The sequence below is a fragment of the Nerophis ophidion genome, linkage group LG27 (assembly GCF_033978795.1).
Source record: "Nerophis ophidion isolate RoL-2023_Sa linkage group LG27, RoL_Noph_v1.0, whole genome shotgun sequence".
NCBI lineage: Eukaryota > Metazoa > Chordata > Actinopteri > Syngnathiformes > Syngnathidae > Nerophis > Nerophis ophidion.
In genome coordinates this window covers 24,231,869-24,253,167 of record NC_084637.1, presented here as the reverse complement: position 1 = coordinate 24,253,167, position 21,299 = coordinate 24,231,869, and the positions used below count along the sequence as shown (strand labels likewise).

The 21,299-nt window shown below is 41.7% G+C and overlaps 1 protein-coding gene across 2 annotated transcripts in view; it reads left to right on the top strand.

Annotated features, from left to right (window-relative positions):
- The window catches only part of cacna1fb (calcium channel, voltage-dependent, L type, alpha 1F subunit), a 74,474-nt gene that overhangs the window by 17,777 nt on the left and 35,398 nt on the right, over positions 1-21,299 (top strand). For both annotated transcript variants that reach the window (XM_061889959.1, XM_061889958.1), the window contains exons 9-22: positions 5,524-5,627; positions 5,708-5,859; positions 6,181-6,255; positions 6,330-6,411; positions 7,249-7,275; positions 7,351-7,511; positions 7,598-7,823; positions 7,905-8,112; positions 8,183-8,303; positions 16,556-16,631; positions 16,700-16,748; positions 16,807-16,867; positions 16,922-17,024; positions 17,130-17,259. In XM_061889959.1, the coding sequence (XP_061745943.1) occupies positions 5,524-5,627; positions 5,708-5,859; positions 6,181-6,255; positions 6,330-6,411; positions 7,249-7,275; positions 7,351-7,511; positions 7,598-7,823; positions 7,905-8,112; positions 8,183-8,303; positions 16,556-16,631; positions 16,700-16,748; positions 16,807-16,867; positions 16,922-17,024; positions 17,130-17,259 (1,575 nt within the window). The remainder of the gene's footprint in view (positions 1-5,523; positions 5,628-5,707; positions 5,860-6,180; positions 6,256-6,329; positions 6,412-7,248; positions 7,276-7,350; positions 7,512-7,597; positions 7,824-7,904; positions 8,113-8,182; positions 8,304-16,555; positions 16,632-16,699; positions 16,749-16,806; positions 16,868-16,921; positions 17,025-17,129; positions 17,260-21,299) is intronic.

The following is a 21,299-nucleotide window of genomic DNA, read 5'->3' as shown; positions in this document are numbered from 1 at the left end:
TTTTTTCTGAATAGAAAATACTTCCTTGTGGTCTACTTAACATGTAACGGTGGTTCTTTGGTCAAAATTCTGCATGGATTGTTATACTGATCATCTTCAAGCCGCTTTCTGACAGTCGGTTCAGGATGCGCGCTATTGTGGGCGGTCTTATTTACGTGGCTCACCTTAGTGCAGTGGTTCTCAAACTTTTTTCAGTGATGTACCCCCTGTGAACATTGTTTTAATTCAAGTACCCCCTAATCAGAGCAAAACAATTTTGCTTGAAAAAAAGAGATAAAAAAGTAAAATACAGCACTATGCCATCAGTTTCTGATTTATTAAATTGTATAAGAGGGCAAAATATTGCACATTTGTAGTGTTTTTTCTTGAAAAATTTGGAAAAAAAGATATAAAAATAACTAAAAATTTGTTGAAAAATAAACAAGTGAATCAATTATAAATTGTCAAGCTTGGACTAGGTCTTGGGTTGTTTTCCCGAGGTGCAAAGCGAATGGAGTGGACACAGCGTGAAGGTAAAGACATCTCTATTTTAACACTAAAACTAAAAACAGTAACCAACAAAAAGTGCGCACAATGGCGGTACAAAAAACCGGGCTGTGTAACGAAACACTAGCACAAAGGCAATTAACTATAAACATGAAACAAAAACTTGCACAGCGGCATAAATAACAAGAAAACTTACTGTGACAAGGGTATGAGAAAAGCAGCATGGATATCATGGGTGCAGGAGGTGATGTTGCCAGACTGACTACCTGGTAACTGTGGCTTAAATAATGAACATGATAAGTGCAAACAGGTGTGAGACAAGACAGGTGAACTGATTGGTCTTCATGGTGACAAAACAGGGAGTGAAAGAAAAAGGAACTTTAAAGAGTCCAAAGGTCAAAAGCACCTGGGATTCCTAGGCAGTCTCCCATCCAAGTACTAACCAGACCAGACACGAGATTGGGGATGCTCAGGGTAGTATGGCCATACAAACTGATGTTCAGAAATGACAGATGAAAACTAATGCGTTGGCATGGTAACAAGACAAACAAGGAAAGGCAAAACAGAACTAAATGTCCAAAAAACTAAACCGAACATGACCAAAACAAAACATGATCCATAGGTTTGACATAAATAAAGATTTCTACACATAAAAGTAATCATCAACTTAAAGTGCCCTCTTTGGGGATTGTAATAGAGATCCATCTGGATTCATGAACTTAATTCTAAACATTTCTTCACAAAAAAAGAAAACTTTAACATCAATATTTATGGAACATGTCCTCAAAAAAATCTAGTTGTCAACACTGAATATTGCATTGTTGCGTTTCTTTTCACAGTTTATGAAATGACATTCATATTTTCTTGAAGTATTATTCAATAAATATATTTATAAAGGATTTTTCAATTGTTGCTATTTTTTAGAATATTTAAAAAAAAATCTCATTTAACCCCCTGGCATACCTTCAAGTACCCCCAGGGGTACACGTATCCCCATTTGAGAACCACTGAAGTAGATGATCATGTCTACTGTACAGATTTCCCTCAGAAAAGAGAAATGTTGGACACTTCTATTGTTGCCTTATTTGTATTTGACTAATTAGATGTTTGGATAGATTTATATTGAACAAAACCAGTTTTCTTTTAAGTAATATAGAGATTGATCGGAGCTGTTTATCTATGTTATGTAGAAATGTACAAACCCCGTTTCCAATTGAGTTGGGAAATTTTGTTAGATGTAAATATAAACGGAATACAATGATTTGCAAATCATTTTCAACCCATATTCAGTTGAATATGCTACAAAGACAAGATATTTGATGTTCACACTGATAAACTTTTTTTTTTTTTTTGCAAATACTCATTAATTTTAGAATTTGATGCCAACAACACGTGACAAAGAAGTTGGGAAAGGTGGCAATAAATACTGATCAAGTTGAGGAATGCTCATCAAACACTTATATGGAACATCCCACAGGTGTGCAGGCTAATTGGGAACAGGTGGGTGCCATGATTGGGTATAAAAGCAGCTTCCATGAAATGCTAAGTAATTCACAAACAAGGATGGGGCGAGGGTCACCACTTTGTAAGCAAATTGTCAAACAGTTTTAGAACAACATTTGTCAAAAAGCTCTTGCAAGTAATTTAGGGATTTTACCATCTACGGTCCGTAAAATCATCAAAAAGTTCAGAGAATCTGGAGAAATCACTGCACGTAAGCGATGATATTACGGACCTTTGATCCCTCAGGCGGTACTGCACCAAAAACCGACATCGGTGTGTAAAGGATATCACCACATGGGCTCAGCAACACTTCATAAAACCACTGTCAGTAACTACAGTTGCTCGCTACATCTGTAAGTGCAAGTTAAAACTTTACTATGCAAAGCCAAACCCATTTATCAACAACACCCTGAAACGCCGCCGGCTTGGCTGGGCCCGAGCTCACCTAAGATGGACTGATGCAAAGTGGAAAAGTGTTCTGTGGTCTGCCGAGTCCACATTTCAAATTATATTTGGAAACAAAGGACGTGGTGTCCTCCAAAACAAATATATATTAGAATTCAAATATATATATATATATATATATATTAGACAGCGGAACTCTCTGATAATAAAGTTTTTGGGGTGAATAATGGAAACTCACTACACCGGCATGTTTTGGCGCTTTCATGGCGAGTTTACTGACAGATATAAGTAAGATCTTTACACTACTTTATATTAAAAATTGGCAACAGCCGAAGATGAATGTCCCATAATGAGAGGATGGAGAAAAAAAAGAAGCTTATCTACTACGGTTTCGGCATGGACTACAAAGGCGAAAATATTGGGAAAACCATTTCAGGTGTCTACCTCTCGCTCATTAGGAGGATGCCAAGAGTGTGCAAAAAAGTAATCAGAGCAAAATGTGGTTATTTTGAAGAAACTGGAATATAAAACATGTTTTCAGTTATTTCACCTTTTTTTGTCGTGTGTTCATTCATAGTTTTGAGGCCTTCAGTGACAATCTACAATGTAAATAGTCATGAAAATAAAGAAAACACATTGAATGAGAAGGTGTGTCATAACTTTAGGCCTGTACTGTATATACTTACATCATGTATATATTACATGTTATTGTAGGTCTCACTTAGACCTACATTTTAATAATTGACATCCTTCAGCAAAAATTAACAGGAAGTAAAAAATTACCCCTTCAAAATAAAAGTTTTGTAAAAACCTGTCACCTTTTTTCAAACATTGTCTCTGAGCGCGTTTGTCGTGTCGGCTTCAAACTCGCACAGGAGAGAGATTGAACCCTTCTGATTAAAAGTTATTCACAGAGTTTTGATTACTGCTCCGCTTTTGATTTTACGCGCCTTCAAAGAACCCCTGCGCAAAGTTTCCTAAAAAATGTAATTTTTGCCTCTTTGAGCTGTAATTTGACCCCCTTAAATGCTTTAAAGTGCAAGTTAAAGCTCTCCTATGCAAAGTGAAAGCCATTTATCAACAACATCCAGAAACGCCGATCTGTAATTTTACCCTCTTAACATGCTTCATAACTCACCAAATTTTACACACACATCAGGACTGGCGAAAATCGCCATCTAATAAAAAACCAAACCCTAAAAATAAAAATTTCGCTCTAGCGCCCCCTAGGAAAAAACACACACAAAACTGCTTGTAACTTCTGTTAGGAATGTCGTAGAGACATGAAACAAATACCTCTATGTAGGTCTGACTAAGACCTGGGCTTGAGTCGCGGGGGCAGCAACCAAAGCGGACCCGACCAACGCTGCTTGTAGCTTTATTTATGAATGTTACTACATCACATATATACTTACATTATATATATATATTACATGTTAGTTTGAATGTTACTCCATTGCATATATACTTACATCATGTATATATTACATGTTATTATGAATGTTACTACTTCACATATATACTTACATCATCGACATATTACATGTTAGTTGGAAACTTTGAATGTTACTACATTACATGTTTCCTTACATCATGTATATATTACATGTTATTATGAATGTTACTACATTACATATATACTTGCATCATGTACAGTGGGGCAAAAAAGTATTTAGTCAGCCACCGATTGTGCAAGTTCTCCCACTTAAAATGATGACAGTGGTCTGTAATTTTCATCATAGGTACACTTCAACTGTGAGAGACAGAATGTGAAAAAAAATCCAGGAATTCACATTGTAGAAATTTTAAATAATTTATTTGTAAATTATGGAGGAAAATAAGTATTAGGTCAACCATTCAAAGCTCTCACTGATGGAAGGAGGTTTTGGCTCAAAATCTCACGATACATGGCCCCATTCATTCGTTCCTGTCCCCTTAGCAGAAAAACAGCCCCAAAGCATGATGTTTCCACCCCCATGCTTCACAGTAGGTATGGTGTTCTTGGGCTGCAACTCAGTATTCTTCTTTTTCCAAACACGATGGGTTGAATTTATACCAAAAAGTTCTATTTTGGTTTCATCTGACCACATGACATTCTCCCAATCCTCTGCTGTATCATCCATGTATCCATTTTGGTATAAACTCAACTCGTCGTGTTTGGAGGAAGAAGAATACTGAGGTGCATCCCAAGAACACCACACCTACTGTGAAGCATGGGGGTGGAAACATCATGCTTTGGGGCTGTACCTATGATGAAAATTACAGACCTCTGTCATCATTTTAAGTGGGAGAACTTGCACAACCGGAGGCTGACTAAATACTTTTTTACCCCACTGTATATATTACATGTTATTATGAATGTTACTACTTAACATATATACTTACATCATGTACATATTACATGTTAGTTTGGAACTTTGAATGTTACTACATTACATGTTTCCTTACATCATGTATATATTACATGTTATGAATGTTACTACTTACATATTTACTTACATCATGTATATAAAACCTTGCCGAGGTGTTTAAATAGACCGACTTCTCTCGACTCCATTGTAAGCGGACTTTTGATTGCATTTATTTACTAGTAAGAATGCATAAAAAGAGAGAAAAACATATGTGTTCTTGTCTTACATACGGATTGTGAATGATCGGCAACATTCCCAAAAAAGGGCCGTTGCCCTATAAATCCAATCAGTTTACAGAAACTGCTCACAGAAAAAGGAAAAGAAAGTGAGAGAAAGACAAAGAAACTTACAGAACTTTGTATCTGCTTTGGGAATGTGAGAAGAGGGGGGAGGGGTTGGGCGAAGTGCCCCGTTTTTGGGGGGGAAATCTGAACGAGGATTTGAAAAATTCAGGAATTGTTTGTTTAAATATTGGGAAAGGCAGTAATACAGCATCAATCACAAAATAAACCCATTTAGAGAGTATTTTTTGACCAAAATACAATATAAAAAGACACAGAAAATGCCAAAGCAGTGAAGAGAAGCAATACACCATAAATCAAATGAGGACTGTTACTTACACTAAAATTGTTAGACAAGAGATTACTAAAATATTAATTTAGCCACAACAAAATATATGTTTTGCCTTTTTGCAACAGTACTCATTCGCTTTCCGCAGATGAACGACGCCATCGGCTTCGAGCTGCCGTGGGTGTACTTCGTCAGTCTGGTCATCTTCGGTTCCTTCTTCGTCCTCAACCTGGTTCTGGGTGTCCTCAGCGGGTCAGTAAGCTCGCCACCGCCCTCGTCATTTATTTTTTCTTTTTGCGGCCGTTTTATCGTCGAGCCGTGTGACGCCACAGAGAGTTCAGCAAGGAGAGGGAGAAGGCGAAGGCTCGCGGAGACTTCCAGAAGCTTCGCGAGAAGCAGCAGATGGAGGAGGACCTGTGCGGGTACATGGACTGGATCACGCAGGCCGAGGACATGGACGAGTTGGACGAGGACGGAAACTCGCGTGAGTGAACAAAATTAAAAACAGAAAGTTAAATATTTAGACAAAGAACGAAAAGATGAATAGGATATGAAACCTCTTTGTGTTTTTCCAATGACCTCAGTCTGTTCCAGGGTCAAACTGTGTCCATTATGAATAAATGATTGACGTGTGTAGGCAATGTTTCAAGTGTAAAAAGAAGTGAAGGGGATGTTAATAGGGGGATGGTTGCGTATTCACCTAATGTCTTGTCCACCATCTTGGTCTTCTTTTGTCACCTTCTAAAAAGGCGATTTTGTTGAACATTTTAGTTGAGTTTGTGTGTGTGTGTGTGTGTGTGTGTAGGTCCGTCCCTTGGTGATCTGTCAGACAAGAAAAGAGGCAAGTTTGGTTGGTTCAGTCACTCCAACGAAACGCACGGTGAGAAAGCCGTCGCTGACTATTACGCCATTTAGACCAGAACCTCTGATGGTCACATGACTTGTGTCTCCTAGCGAGTCTTCCCGCCAGCGAAACGGGCTCTGAGAACACGGAGAACATCGACGAGGAACACACCAACTGCTGCCAGGCCTGCTGGTAACACACACACACACACACACAGATCGGATCAACACTCATGTCGCGATGGGTATCGTGAACATTTGAACACATACGGTACCGGTACTCAACGGTACCAATTTTTGGTACTTTTCTGTGTGTTGATGAATATCAATTGTTTGATAATAACATTTTATTTAAAAAGAGCTAATTATGACAACTTTGCTGCCCAGTTGTTATATCTTGTTTTCTTACACATCATTTACAATGCAGTTGCACTTCCAAGACATTAGGTGGCAGTACGGTTTAATAGGGGTGTAAAAAAAAAAGGAAGGAATGAATCGCAATTCTTATTTTAACGATTCTTAATCGGTATACTGTACAACCCTAATATGTATATACCACATACAACATATTAGGTACATTATGGTACTGGAACCATAATATATATATATATATATATATATATATATATATATATATATATATATGAATGGAGAATCGTTTTTAATTGGGAATTGATTTTGAATCCAATCGTGTGGTGCCCAAAGATTCACAGCCCTACTGTATGGGCTATGGTCTAATTTGGATATAGCTTTTTCCATGAAGCCGAATGTGTTATGTTGCGCCCTACAAAGTGTCTATACTCCAAGTATCCGACCCCGGATAAGTGGAAGAAGATGGATGGATGGATGGAAGATGCTGGAATTCAGTCGGTGCCTGTAAAAGTACAGAATTCGCTACCCATCCCTACACTCATGTTCCACTTTCTCTGCTGTCTGTTGTCATGGAGACGGCGCAGCATCCGCACATGAACATTTTAAAAAGTGAAAGCCCCGCCCCCATTTGGACTAACCTCCCTTTGTTGGTTTGCAGCGCTGGAATGATGAAGATTGGCTGCTGGTAAGTTCTCACACTCGTCACACTTTACTCGCCCAGTGCACGCTGCAACAGGAAGTGACCTCACCCTGTCTCCAGTCGCACGCTGCGGCGCTGGAACCGCGTGTGTCGCAGGAACTGTCGCACCGCCGTCAAATCGGTGACGTTCTATTGGCTGGTTCTGCTGCTCGTCTTCCTCAACACGTCCCTCAGCGCCTCGGAGCACTACAATCAACCTGAATGGCTGACGCAGGCGCAGGGTACGTACGCCGTGGCGCGCGTGGCGTGCGTGTTGCGGTGATAACGTGTGTGTGTGTGTGTGTGTGTGTGTGTGTGTTTGTTGCAGACATCGCCAACAAGGTGCTGCTGTCGCTGTTCACGGTGGAGATGCTGCTGAAGATGTACAGCCTGGGCCTGGCGCATTACTTCGTTGCCTTCTTCAACCGCTTCGACTGCTTCGTGGTGTGCGGCGGCATCGTGGAGACCATCTTGGTGGAGCTGGACATCATGCCGCCGCTGGGGATCTCCGTGCTACGCTGCGTCCGCCTGCTGCGCATCTTCAAAGTCACGCGGTGAGAAGTTGCATCAGAGCGGGCTCCTCACAGCCCCGCCCCCCACCCCACCTGACCGCCGCCTCTCTCCCATCCGCGCAGCCATTGGACGGCCCTGTCCAACCTGGTGGCGTCGCTGCTCAACTCCATGAAGTCCATCGCCTCGCTGCTGCTCCTCCTCTTCCTCTTCCTCATCATCTTCGCGCTGCTGGGCATGCAGCTTTTCGGCGGGAAGTTCAACTTCGACGAGACGCAGACCAAACGTAGCACCTTTGACGCCTTCCCGCAGGCGCTGCTCACCTGCTTCCAGGTAAGTCCACTTTTCTCTGGGGGGGGGCGTCTATAGGCGGGGCTTGATGATCGACGGCGAGTGTGTGCAGATTCTGACCGGCGAGGATTGGAACGTGGTGATGTACGACGGCATCATGGCGTACGGCGGCCCCGTCTTTCCCGGGATGATCGTCTGCATTTACTTTGTCATCCTCTTCATTTGCGGAAATTGTATCCTTCCTGTGTCGCCGTGCGTGTAACTGCACACCTTTTTCTAATCCAAGGTGGACCAAGAAGAGAACCATGAGGAACTTCCAAAGATTAGCCACAAGCTTGTTGGATTAGAGGGTAATTATTTTGTTTAGGCGTACCGAAACCCACTACTACCGACCACGCAGTCTGATAGTTTATATATCAATGATCAGAGGTGGGTAGTAACGCGCTACATTTACTCCGTTACATTTACTTGAGTAACTTTTGGGATAAATTGTACTTCTACGAGTAGTTTTTATGCAACATACTTTTACTTGAGTAAAAGTATAAGTCGGACACGTTTCCAGTGAGGGTTGGACTCCGCCAAGGCTGTCATTTTGTCACCTATTCTGTTCATAACTTTTATGGACAGAATTTCTAGGCGTAGTCAAGGCGTTGAGGGGTTCTGGTTTGGTGACCGCAGGATTAGGTCTCTGCTTTTTGCAGATGATGTGGTCCTGATGGCTTCATCTGACCGGGATCTTCAGCTCTCACTGGATCGGTTCGCAGCAGAGTGTGAAGCGACTGGGATGAGAATCAGCACCTCCAAGTCAGATTCCATGGTTCTCGCCCGGAAAAGGGTGGAGTGCCATCTCCGGGTTGGGGAGGAGACCCTGCCCCAAGTGGAGGAGTTGAAGTACCTAGGAGTCTTGTTCACGAGTGAGGGAAGAGTGGATCGTGAGATCGACAGGCGGATCGGTGCGGCGTCTTCAGTAATGCGGACGTTGTACCGATCCGTTGTGGTGAAGAAGGAGCTGAGTCGGAAGACAAAGCTGTCAATTTACCGATCGATCTACGTTCCCATCCTCACCTATGGTCATGAGCTTTGGGTCATGACCGAAAGGACAAGATCACGGGTACAAGCGGCCGAAATGAGTTTCCTCCACCGGGTGGCGGGGCTCTCCCTTAGAGATACGGTGAGAAGCTCTGCCATCCGGGAGGAACTCAAAGTAAAACCGCTCCTCCTCCACATCGAGAGGAGTCAGAGGAGGTGGTTCGGGCATCTGATCAGGATGCCACCCGAACGCCCTCCTAGGGAGGTGTTTAAGGCACGTCCAACCGGTAGGAGGCCACGGGGAAGACTTAGAACACGTTGGGAAGACTATGTCTCCCGGCTGGCCTGGGAACGCCTTGGGATCCCCCGGAAAGAGCTAGACGAAGTGGCTGGGGAGATGGAAGACTGGGCTTCCCTGCTTAGGCTGTTGCCCCCGCGACCCGACCTCGGATAAGCGGAAGATGATGGATGGATGGATATTTATAGAGAAAAAAATGCTACTTTTACTCCGCTCCATTTATTTACATTCAGCTCGCTACTCGCTACTTTTTTTTTATCGATCTGTTAATGTTTGTTTTGGTTTGTCACAGACCTTCAAAGAAGGATACGCCTGCCTGCGTTTCACCAATCACATGCAGTCACTGGTGACGTTGGACCAATCAAACAGAGCCAGGTGGTCACATGACCGTCACACGTAAAACCCGACTTAAACAAGTTGAAAAACTTATTGGGGTGTTACCATTTAGTGGTCAATTGTACAGAATATGTACTGTACTGTGCAATCTACTTATAAAAGTTTCAATCAATCAATCAAAAGTGTAAAGGAAAAAAGACACTTTTTGTTTCAACCGTACTTCCCGTCAAAAGCCTAAAGACTGATCGCACAGTTCCTGTCTTCACAATAAAAGCGCCGCTCCATCGCGCCTGCGCTAACAAAATAAGAGTCTCCAAAAGCCCGCGCAAACAAGCTAGCAAGCTACGGAGTTTCCCGCCAATGTATTTCTTGTAAAGTGTAAAAAAACGAATATAGAAGCTGGACAAATAAGATGCCAAAAACCAACGACTTTCATGTTGTATTAGACGGAAAAGAGGAACTTTTTTTCTCCTCCATTTTAAAAGGTGGACGTTATCAGCAATAATGTCTGATTCCAATCAATGCAAGTCATCAGAATCAGGTAATACACCAACTTATATTCTTGTCTCCATGAAAGATAGGAATCTATGTGTTAAACATGCATGTATATTCATTAAAACACCTTTAACATGTCAACAAAAACGGCAAAATAAATAAATATAAATTATATACTGTATATATAAATGTATGTATATATATATACATATATATATATACATATATATATATACATACATATATATATATATATATATATATATATATATATATATATATACATATATATATATATATATATATATATATATGATATGTGTGTGTCTGTATATGTATATATGAGGTAGATCACCACGACTTGGTCATTTATTAAGTAATTGATAAACGTTGAAAAACTTATTGGGGTGTTACCATTTAGTGGTCAATTGTACGGAATATGTACTATACTGTGCAATCTACTAATACAAGTTTCAATCAATCAATCAATGAATGCCTACTGAGCCTATGGTGCTGTTAATTTATTGTGGCTCAATGTGCCTTATTTTAATGTACTACTATTTAATATATATAATTGTTTTAGTTGGTTAAGAGATATTCCTGGCTCTGAATTTGCTCATTGCTATTTTTATGTTTTTGTGCATTATTTGTTGCCGTAATCATTAAACAATCAAGTTACTCATCAGTTACTCAGTACTTGAGTAGTTTTTTCACAACATACTTTTACTTTTACTCAAGTAAATATTTGGGTGACTAATCCTTACTTTTACTTGAGTAATACATTTCTAAAGTAACAGTACTCTTACTTGAGTATAATTTCTGGCTACTCTACCCACCTCTGTCAATGATGAAATATTAACATTGCAACACATGCCAATACGGCCTTTTTAGTTTACTAAATTGCAATTTTAAATTTCCCGCTAAGTGTCCTGTTGAAAACGTTGCGGTATAATGACGCGTGCGTTTGACGTCTCGGGTTGTAGCGGACATTTTTTTCCAGCCCGATCCAGGCTATGAGTAGTCTGCTTTAATCACATGATTACACAGTATTCTGGACATCTGTGTTGCTGAATCTTTTGCAATTTGTTCAATTAATAATGGAGAAGTCAAAGTACAAAGATGGAGGTGGGAAGCTTTTAGCCTTTAGCACAGGGGTCACCAACCTTTTTGAAACCAAGAGCTACTTCTTGGGTACTGATTAATGCGAAGGGCTACCAGTTTGATACACACTTAAATAAATTGCCAGAAATAGCCAATTTGCTCATTTTACCTTTAACTCTATGTTATTATTAATAATTAATTATATTTATCTTTGTGGAAACACTGATAATCTTAATTATTGCTCACAATAAATATATATGGAAAAAGATATATATCACAAAAAAAAGGGTAATTTCTGTCTGTCATTCCATCGTTCGTTTTCTTTTTCCTTCTACGGAAGGTTTTTTCTAGAGAATAAATGATGAAAAAAACACTCAATTGAACGGTTTAAAAGAGGAGAAAACACGAAAAAAATGAAAATTTAGTTTTGAAACATAGTTTAACTTCAATTTTGACTCTTTAAAATTCAAAATTCAACCGAAAAAAAGAAGAGAAAAACTAGCTAATTTGAATTTTTTTGAAAAAAAAATGTATGGAACATCATTAGTAATTTTTGCTGATTAAGATTATTTTTAGAATTTTGATGACATGTTTTAAATAGGTTAAAATCCAATCTGCACTTTGTTAGAATATATAACAAATTGGACCAAGCTATATTTCTAACAAAGACAAATCATTATTGCTTCTAGATTTTCCAGAACAAAAATTTTAAAAGAAATTCAAAAGACTTTGAAATAAGATTAAAATTTGATTTTACAGATTTTTTTAGATTTGCCAAAATATTTTTTATTTATTTAAATCAGAACAAGTTTAAAGAAATATTTCACAAATATTCTTCGTCGAAAAAACAAAAGCTAAAGTGAAGAATTAAATGAAAAAAAAAGTATTATTCTTTAAAATAAAAAAATAAATTTACTTGAACATTGATTTAAATTGTCAGTAAAGAAGAGGAAGAAATTTAAAAGGTAAAAAGGTATATGTGTTCAAAAATCCTAAAATAATTTTTAAGGTTGTATTTTTTCTCTAAAATTGTCTTTCTGAAAGTTATAAGAAGCAAAGTAAAAAATAAATGAATTTATTTAAACAAGTGAAGACCAAGTCTTTCAAATATTTTCTTGTATTATGAGGAGAGACGGCCTTCACCCTAACCAGGAAGGCGCTATCCTCTTGTCTCGGAACATAGACTTCGCATTGAGCCACATTTGACTAACTGCACTAGAGCAAGCCCGGTCACAGGCAATTACAGAGCCTGCTAGCCTGGGTATGGAGTCAGTTAAGTTAGAACTAGCCAGCGCCAGGCTGGATGATCCCTGTACACATAGCAATTTTCGTAGAATAATACACAACTCACAAAATGTTTTTTCTACTGTGTCTATGACTTCGTCAGAGTTAGACATGCGTTCTACTGAGGTGGCAAATTATGATGCGTTCAGTTTATCGCAGCGCCAAGTAGACAATCTGAAAATTCCCGTCATATCAATTCCTAGATATGGTCGTAATTATTTTAAGTACACTGCGCATAATAAACGCAACATTATTAATATTGCTACTACGGATAATTTTATCAACAACTCCTTAAAACAGCCCACTACCTTTTATATGGGCTTTCTAAACATCAGATCTTTGTCTCCCAAAACGTTATTAGTCAATGAGGTCATTAGAGACAACAACCTTAACGTCATCGGTCTTAGCGAAACCTGGCTTAAACCAGACGACTTTTTTGCGATAAATGAGGCATCCCCTCCTAACTATACGAATGCGCATATTGCCCGTCACCTCAAAAGGGGAGGGGGTGTCGCACTAATATACAACGAAAACTTTAACTTTAGTCCTAACTTAAATAATAAATATAAATCGTTTGAGGTGCTTTCTATGAAGTCTGCCACACCTCTGCCTCTGTGCCTGGCCGTTATCTACCGCCCCCCAGGGCCCTATTCGGACTTTATTAGTGAATTCTCAGAGTTTGTTGCTGATCTAGTGACGCACGCCGATAATATAATTATAATGGGGGACTTTAATATCCATATGAATACCCCATTGGACCCACCGTGCGTGGCGCTCCAGACTATAATTGATAGCTGTGGTCTTACACAAATAATAAATGAACCGACGCATCGCAGCGGTAATACGATAGACCTAGTGCTTGTCAGAGGTATCACCGTCTCCAAAGTTATGATACTCCCGTATACTAAAGTAATGTCCGATCATTACCTTATAAAATTCGAAGTTCAGACTCATGTTCGGCAAGCTAATAATAATAATAACTGCTATAGCAGCCGCAACCTTAATGCTGCCACAACGACGACTCTTGCGGACCTACTGCCCTCGGTAATGGCACCGTTCCCAAAGTATGTGGGGTCTATTGATAACCTCACTAACAACTTTAACAACGCCCTGAGCGAAACCATTGATAGTATAGCACCGCTGAAGTTAAAAAAGGCTCCAAAAAGGCGTACGCCATGGTTTACTGAAGAAACTAGAGCTCAGAAATTATTATGTAGAAAGCTGGAACGCAAATGGCGCACGACTAAACTTGAGGTGCACCATCAAGCATGGAGTGATAGTTTAATAACTTATAAACGCATGCTTACCTTAGCTAAAACTAATTATTACTCAAATCTCATCCGCATTAATAAAAACGATCCAAAATTTTTGTTTAGTACAGTAGCATCGCTAACCCAACAAGGGACTCCTTCCAGTAGCTCCACCCATTCGGCAGATGACTTTATGAAGTTCTTTAATAAGAAAATTGAACTTATTAGAAAGGAGATTAAAGACAATGCGTCCCAGCTACAACGGGGTTGTAGTAACACAGATACGATTGTATATACGGCGGATACTGCAAATATCCAAAATAGTTTCTCTCGTTTTGATGAAATAACATTAGAAGGATTGTTACAACGTGTAAATGGAATAAAACAAACAACATGTTTACTTGACCCACTTCCTGGGAAACTTATCAAGGAGCTTTTTGTATTATTAGGTCCATCAGTGCTAAATATTATAAACTTATCACTTTCCTCGGGCACTGTTCCCGTTGCATTCAAAAAAGCGGTTATTCATCCTCTCCTTAAAAGACCTAACCTCGATCCAGACCTCATGGTAAACTACCGACCGGTGTCTCACCTTCCCTTTATTTCGAAAATCCTCGAAAAAATTGTTGCAGAGCAGCTAAATGAGCACTTAGCGTTTAACAATCTATGTGAAACCTTTCAATCCGGTTTCAGGGCAAATCACTCGACTGAGACAGCCCTCGCAAAACTGACTAATGATCTATTGCTAACGATGGACTCTGATGCGTCATCTATGTTGCTGCTCCTCGATCTTAGCGCTGCTTTCGATACCGTCGATCATAACATTTTATTAGAGCGTATCAAAATACGAATTGGTATTTCAGACTCAGCCCTGTCATGGTTTAACTCTTATCTTACTGATAGGATGCAGTGCGTCTCCTATAACAGTGTGACCTCGGACTATGTTAAGGTAACGTGTGGAGTTCCCCAGGGTTCGGTCCTTGGCCCTGTACTCTTCAGCATCTACATGCTGCCGCTAGGTGACGTCATACGCAAATACGGTATTAGCTTTCACTGTTATGCTGATGACACCCAACTTTACATGCCCCTAAAGCTGACCAATACGCCGGACTGTAGTCAGTTGGAAGCGTGTCTTAATGAAATTAAACAATGGATGTCCGCTAACTTTTTGCAACTTAATGCCAAAAAAACGGAAATGCTGATTATCGGTCCTGCTAGACACCGACCTCTATTTAATAATACAACTTTAACATTTGACAACCAAATAATAAAACAAGGTGACTCTGTAAAAAATCTGGGTATTATCTTCGACCCAACTCTCTCCTTTGAGTCACACATTAAAAGCGTTACTAAAACGGCCTTCTTTCATCTCCGTAATATCGCTAAAATTCGCTCCATTTTGTCCACTAAAGACGCCGAGATCATTATCCATGCGTTTGTTACGTCTCGTCTCGATTACTGTAACGTATTATTTTCGGGTCTCCCAATGTCTAGCATTAAAAGATTACAGTTGGTACAAAATGCGGCTGCTAGACTTTTGACAAGAACAAGAAAGTTTGATCATATTACGCCTGTACTGGCTCACTTGCACTGGCTTCCTGTGCACTTAAGATGTGACTTTAAGGTTTTACTACTTACGTATAAAATACTACACGGTCTAGCTCCAGCCTATCTTGCCGATTGTATTGTACCGTATGTCCCGGCAAGAAATCTGCGTTCAAAAGACTCCGGCTTATTAGTGATTCCTAGAGCTCAAAAAAAGTCTGCGGGCTATAGAGCGTTTTCCGTTCGGGCTCCAGTACTCTGGAATGCCCTCCCGGTAACAGTTCGAGATGCTACCTCAGTAGAAGCATTTAAGTCTCATCTTAAAACTCATCTGTATACTCTAGCCTTTAAATAGACCTCCTTTTTAGACCAGTTGATCTGCCGCTTCTTTTCTTTCTCCTATGTCCCCCCCTCCCTTGTGGAGGGGGTCCGGTCCGATGACCATGGATGAAGTACTGGCTGTCCAGAGTCGAGACCCAGGATGGACCGCTCGTCGGGACCCAGGATGGACCGCTCGCCTGTATCGGTTGGGGACATCTCTACGCTGCTGATCCGCTTGAGATGGTTTCCTGTGGACGGGACTCTCACTGCTGTCTTGGAGCCACTATGGATTGAACTTTCACAGTATCATGTTAGACCCGCTCGACATCCATTGCTTTCGGTCCCCTAGAGGGGGGGGGTTGCCCACATCTGAGGTCCTCTCCAAGGTTTCTCATAGTCAGCATTGTCGCTGGCGTCCCACTGAATGTGAATTCTCCCTGCCCACTGGGTGTGAGTTTTCCTTGCCCTTTTGTGGGTTCTTCCGAGGATGTTGTAGTCGTAATGATTTGTGCAGTCCTTTGAGACATTTGTGATTTGGGGCTATATAAATAAACATTGATTGATTGATTGATATTTTCAATTTCTATTTGAGTTTTGTCTCTCAGAATTAAAAATGTCGAGCAAAGCGAGGCCAGCTTGTTAGTAAATAAATGCAATTTAAAAATAGAGGCAGCGCACTGGTAAGTGCTGCTATTGGAGCTATTTTTAGAACAGGCCAGCTGGTCCTTACGGGCTACCTGGTGCCCTCGGGCACCGTGTTGGTGACCCCTGGTTTAGGGTGTGAAATATTTTTTTTGCCGCAGCGCTACTTCTTAACGTGGCTCAGACATCTTGCTCAACGTCTTCTTGGCCATCGCCGTGGACAACTTGGCGGGAGGGGACGGAGACGACAAGAAAAAAGAGTGAGTGTCGACACAGACAAGCAAAAGGTCAAAGGTCGGGGCGCGGCTTCATTGTGTCTGGCGTGCAGGGAGAAGACGCCGGGGGCGGAGGAGGAGCCAGAGGAGGAGCAAGTAAAGGTGAGGACGATGATGACGATGGCGGGTGTCATGTCGCTCCTTGACATTGCGTCCGCAGGTGGACATCGACGAGGACACGGAGTACGAGGAAGAAGAGGAACTTCCGGAAGGCGAAGACGGTGAGATGATGTCATATAGTACATATTTTCTGACCTCACAATGGCCCCCGACAGACGGCGGCGTCCAGCTGAAGATGGCTGACCTGGCCCCGCCCAAAGAGAAAGTCACGCCCATCCCCGAAGGCAGCGCCTTCTTCTGCCTCAGCAAGACCAACCCGTGAGTTTGGCCACGCCCCCTCGCAGACACTTGCTGCTGGCTGTACGCCGTTTTGACGTCAACGTGTGTGTGTGTGTGTGTGTGTGTGTATGTGTCTCTCTCCAGAATCCGCGTGGGGTGTCACATTCTCATCCACCATCATATTTTCACCAACCTCATCCTCGTCTTCATCATCCTCAGCTCGTGCTCATTGGCCGCTGAGGATCCCATCAGAGCGCACTCCTTCCGGAACAACGTAAGTCCGGGCACACGCACGCACAGGTGCATTCTGGGAACAACAAAAATGGCGGCGAAAGGCTGATCCTAAACCAACTTGGTGGAGAGGGTGGGGGCGGAGCTTGAGCAGATTATTCCAGAAGTGGGTCAGTGCCCTGACGAGAAAAATCACCAGTCTGAACGCGCACGCACACGGCGAGCAGCAGCTGTGCTCACGCAACGCCGAGCAATCCCGGACATGCACGCGCGCACAGATGTTGGTTGTGTAGTGCACGTGTGTGACACACACACACACACACACTTCTCTAATGATGCCTCAACTTAAAGGAATTTGTTTCGTACTTGGTCAGCCGGTCAGTGGGACTGGCGGACATGTGTCAAATGTCACCTGCTTGATCACAATTAGTGTCTGATCACTGTGCTGCAGCATACGTATAATCAGGGGCGTCCCCGTTTGATATCGATTTCAGATATTGGTCCGATATGGGGTGAAAAAAAAACAAGTATGGGGATATATGGGCATGTAAAATGTCCGATAGCAGCAGTCCTGCAAGCTAACATGTAAATGTCCTCCAATAAACACACAAAATTGGTCTTTTCTCCTATTTTAGTCAAGTCAAATCAAATGTTTACAAAAGGTAAACATGCTTAAAGGCCTACTGAAACCCCCTACTACCGACCACGCAGTCTGATAGTTTATATATCAACGATGAAATATTAACATTGCAACACATGCCAATACGGCCTTTTTAGTTTACTAAATTGCAATTTAAAATTTCCCGCGAAGTGTCCTGTTGAAAACGTCGCAGAATGCTGACGTGTACGCGTGACGTCACGGACTGTTAAGAAATATTAGCGCTGCGCACACACACAGCTAAAAGTCGTCTACTTTGACGCCATAATTATACAGTATTTTGGACATCTGTGTTGCTGAATCTTTTGCAATTTGTTCAATTAATAATGGAGAAGTCAAAGTAGAAAGATGGGGTTGGGAAGGTTTAGCCTTTAGCCACACAAACACACGGTGATTCCTTGTTTAAAATACCCGCAGGTCAAACTTTACTATGGATCGTAGCGGTCAAGTGAACATGGATCCCGACCGCTTTTCAATAAATAAATGATAAATGGGTTGTACTTGTATAGCGCTTTTCTACCTTCAAGGTACTCAAGGCGCTTTGACACTACTTCCACATTTACCCATTCACACACACATTCACACACTGATGGAGGGAGCTGCTATGCGAGGCGCCAACCAGCACCCATCAAGAGCAAGGGTGAAGTGTCTTGCTCAGGACACAACGGACGTGACGAGGTTGGTACTAGGTGGGAATTGAACCAGGGACGCTCGGGTTGCGCACGGACACTCTCCACACTGCGCCACGCCGTCCCAATCAGCACATTTCGGTGAGAAAATTGTGGTAAAAAGTCGCCACTTAACGGAGGTCAGGGGTTTTTGTGCCGTCCGTACAGCTGCCGTCGACTTCCTTTAGACACTGGCGTCAACACACCCGTGGATACACCCTTCCGACTATCAGGTAATATTAAACTCACTAAAACACTAGCAACACAATAGAAAGATAATGGATTTCCCAGAATTATCCTAGTAAATGTGTCTAAAAACATCTGAATCCGTCCCAATGCAATCGCGTTCTTTTTGTTTTTTTCTAGTCCGTCGCTATCAATATCCTCAAACACGAATCTTTCATCCTCGCTCAAATTAATGGGGAAATTGTCGGCTTTTTTGGTCCGAATAGCTCTTTTTGTTGGAGGCTCCCATTAAAAACAATGTGAGGAGGTGAGTAGCCATCAACGGGTGACGTCATCGTCTGCGAAAGGCAGGGCTTTTCTGTTAGCGGCCAAAAGTTGCAAACTTTATCGTGGATGATCTACTAAATCCTTTCAGCAAAAATATGGCAATATCGCGAAATGATCAAGTATGACACATAGAATGGACCTGTTATCCCCGTTTAAATAAGATCTCATTTCAGTAGGCCTTTAACAACGCATGTGATCAAGTACTCCCATTTTGACAGACTCTAGAGCAGGCGTGCTCACACTTTTTCTGCAGGCGAGCTACTTTTCAATTGAACGAGTCGAAGGAATCTACCTCATTCATATTTATAATTTATATTTAATTACTTATGAAAGAGACATTTTTGTTAACATGTTAAAGGTGTTTAATGATAACACAAGCATGTTTAACACATGTAGATTTCTTTTGTTTCATGAAGACAAGAATATAAGTTGGTGCATTACCTGATTCTGATGACTTGCATTGTTTGGAATCAGACAGAATGGCTGATAACGTCCACATTTTCGAATGGAGGAGAAAAAAGTCATCCTCTGTCCAATACCACATGAAAGTGGTTAGTTTTTGGCGTCCTATTTGTCCAGTGTGACAGGTCTCCAGCCGTCATAGTGTGGTTAGCAGTGACCATCGATGCAAGACGCATTGTAGCAGGTTTGACTCTTGTTTATTCTTTCAATTAACAAGTTGTGGTTCCAGTCGGTCGCGCAAATTTCTAGCACGACCTCCCTTCCTGCTCGTCTCGCCTTTCGGTGGCCACGATCTTCCTCCTCCTCCCCTTTTTAAGCTGCAGCAGAAGATGCAGGGATTGAGAGCAGGTGTGTCGTTTACGCACCTGACTCTGATGGCTGCAGTGTCGCTCCAGGCGTGCCCCGCCTCTCCACTCCGCTACATGCTCCGCCTCCTGGCCGCCATCTTGGGCAGGGCCGCTGTTTGTCCTATCCCACTGTCAGCCCGTCGACTCCGCCTCTCCACATCCAGCTTCCATACTCGTTTTTATACATTTTGCAAGAAATACATTGACGGCCAACTCCGTAGCTTGCTAAACTTGTGCACGCTAGCTTTCTGAGACTCTTATTTTGTTAGCGCAGGCAGGATGAAGCAGGGCTTTTATTGTGAAGACAGCAACTGTACAGTCTGTCTTTAGGGTTTTGACAGCAGGTACGGCGCGAGAGTGTTGGAATAAAAAGTGTTTCTCACCCTCCTCAGTCATGTTTTCTTAAAAATGATCTGGCAGCAGACAGCGTCATTTCAGAAGCCATGCCGTGTATGTCAATCAAGTGACGAAAGGGGACGTTGTAGTAAAGATTGATGATCACAAATTTTAGGTTTATTTTTTTAATGACTGGTTTGCGATCGACTGACACACCCTCCACGATCGACCGGTAGCTCGCGATCGACATAATGGGCATCCCTGCTCTAGAGTCCTTTCCTGAGTTTCTTTAGCTCAAGATCGATTCCTTGTTTTGTTTTGTTTCTCTCTATTTGACAAGTTGATCTGTGAAAACCGCTTTATAAATAAAATTGATTTACTTACTAATGTGCCAAGGGTTACTAACAAACGAGTCACAGGCAACAGAGAGCCCCCTAACTGTTTATGGCCACTATAGTCTTAGTACCACATTATGTTTGTTCATCCTATGGTCACATATGGGACGCGAGTCACATGCTTGTCAGCGTCGGAAGTAGTAAAATCAGCTGTTCACCTGACGGGTTCTTTCTCTTTGATAAAAATGGATATCAACGGGGAAGTCCTTTACCCGCCGCCTTGTTTTATCATATATTGCTGCCTTTGCACATGTCAATGTTTAGTTTAGTATTCACAATAAATCAACACAAAATCCATACTTTGGAGCAATGTTCACAGACTCTATTGTTAGTTCCCGTCGCAGGCGATTATTGATGATTGTGGCTAAGGGAAAAGTTGTTTGATGTTGGATGCTATAATGTGGAGCTGCAACAATGCGGGTGGAGTGGGTGGCCGTGCTCGGACGGTTGGGGCTACGGTGTCGAGAGCCACGGAATGAGAGGCTAAATAGAGAGAGGCAAGGCATTCGGGCGTGTTCAGTGGTTAAATTGTTGCCTGATCGCGGGTCTGATTGTCACGTGCTGATGTCAAATTATGACTTTTTTTTTTCCTAATATCTTTGCGATCGACCAATATGGTCCCAAAGATCACCTGGTAGATCGCGATCGTTAGTTTGGCGACTTCTGTTGCAAGCTAAAGGCTACGAGAAGATAGTTGTTGTTTT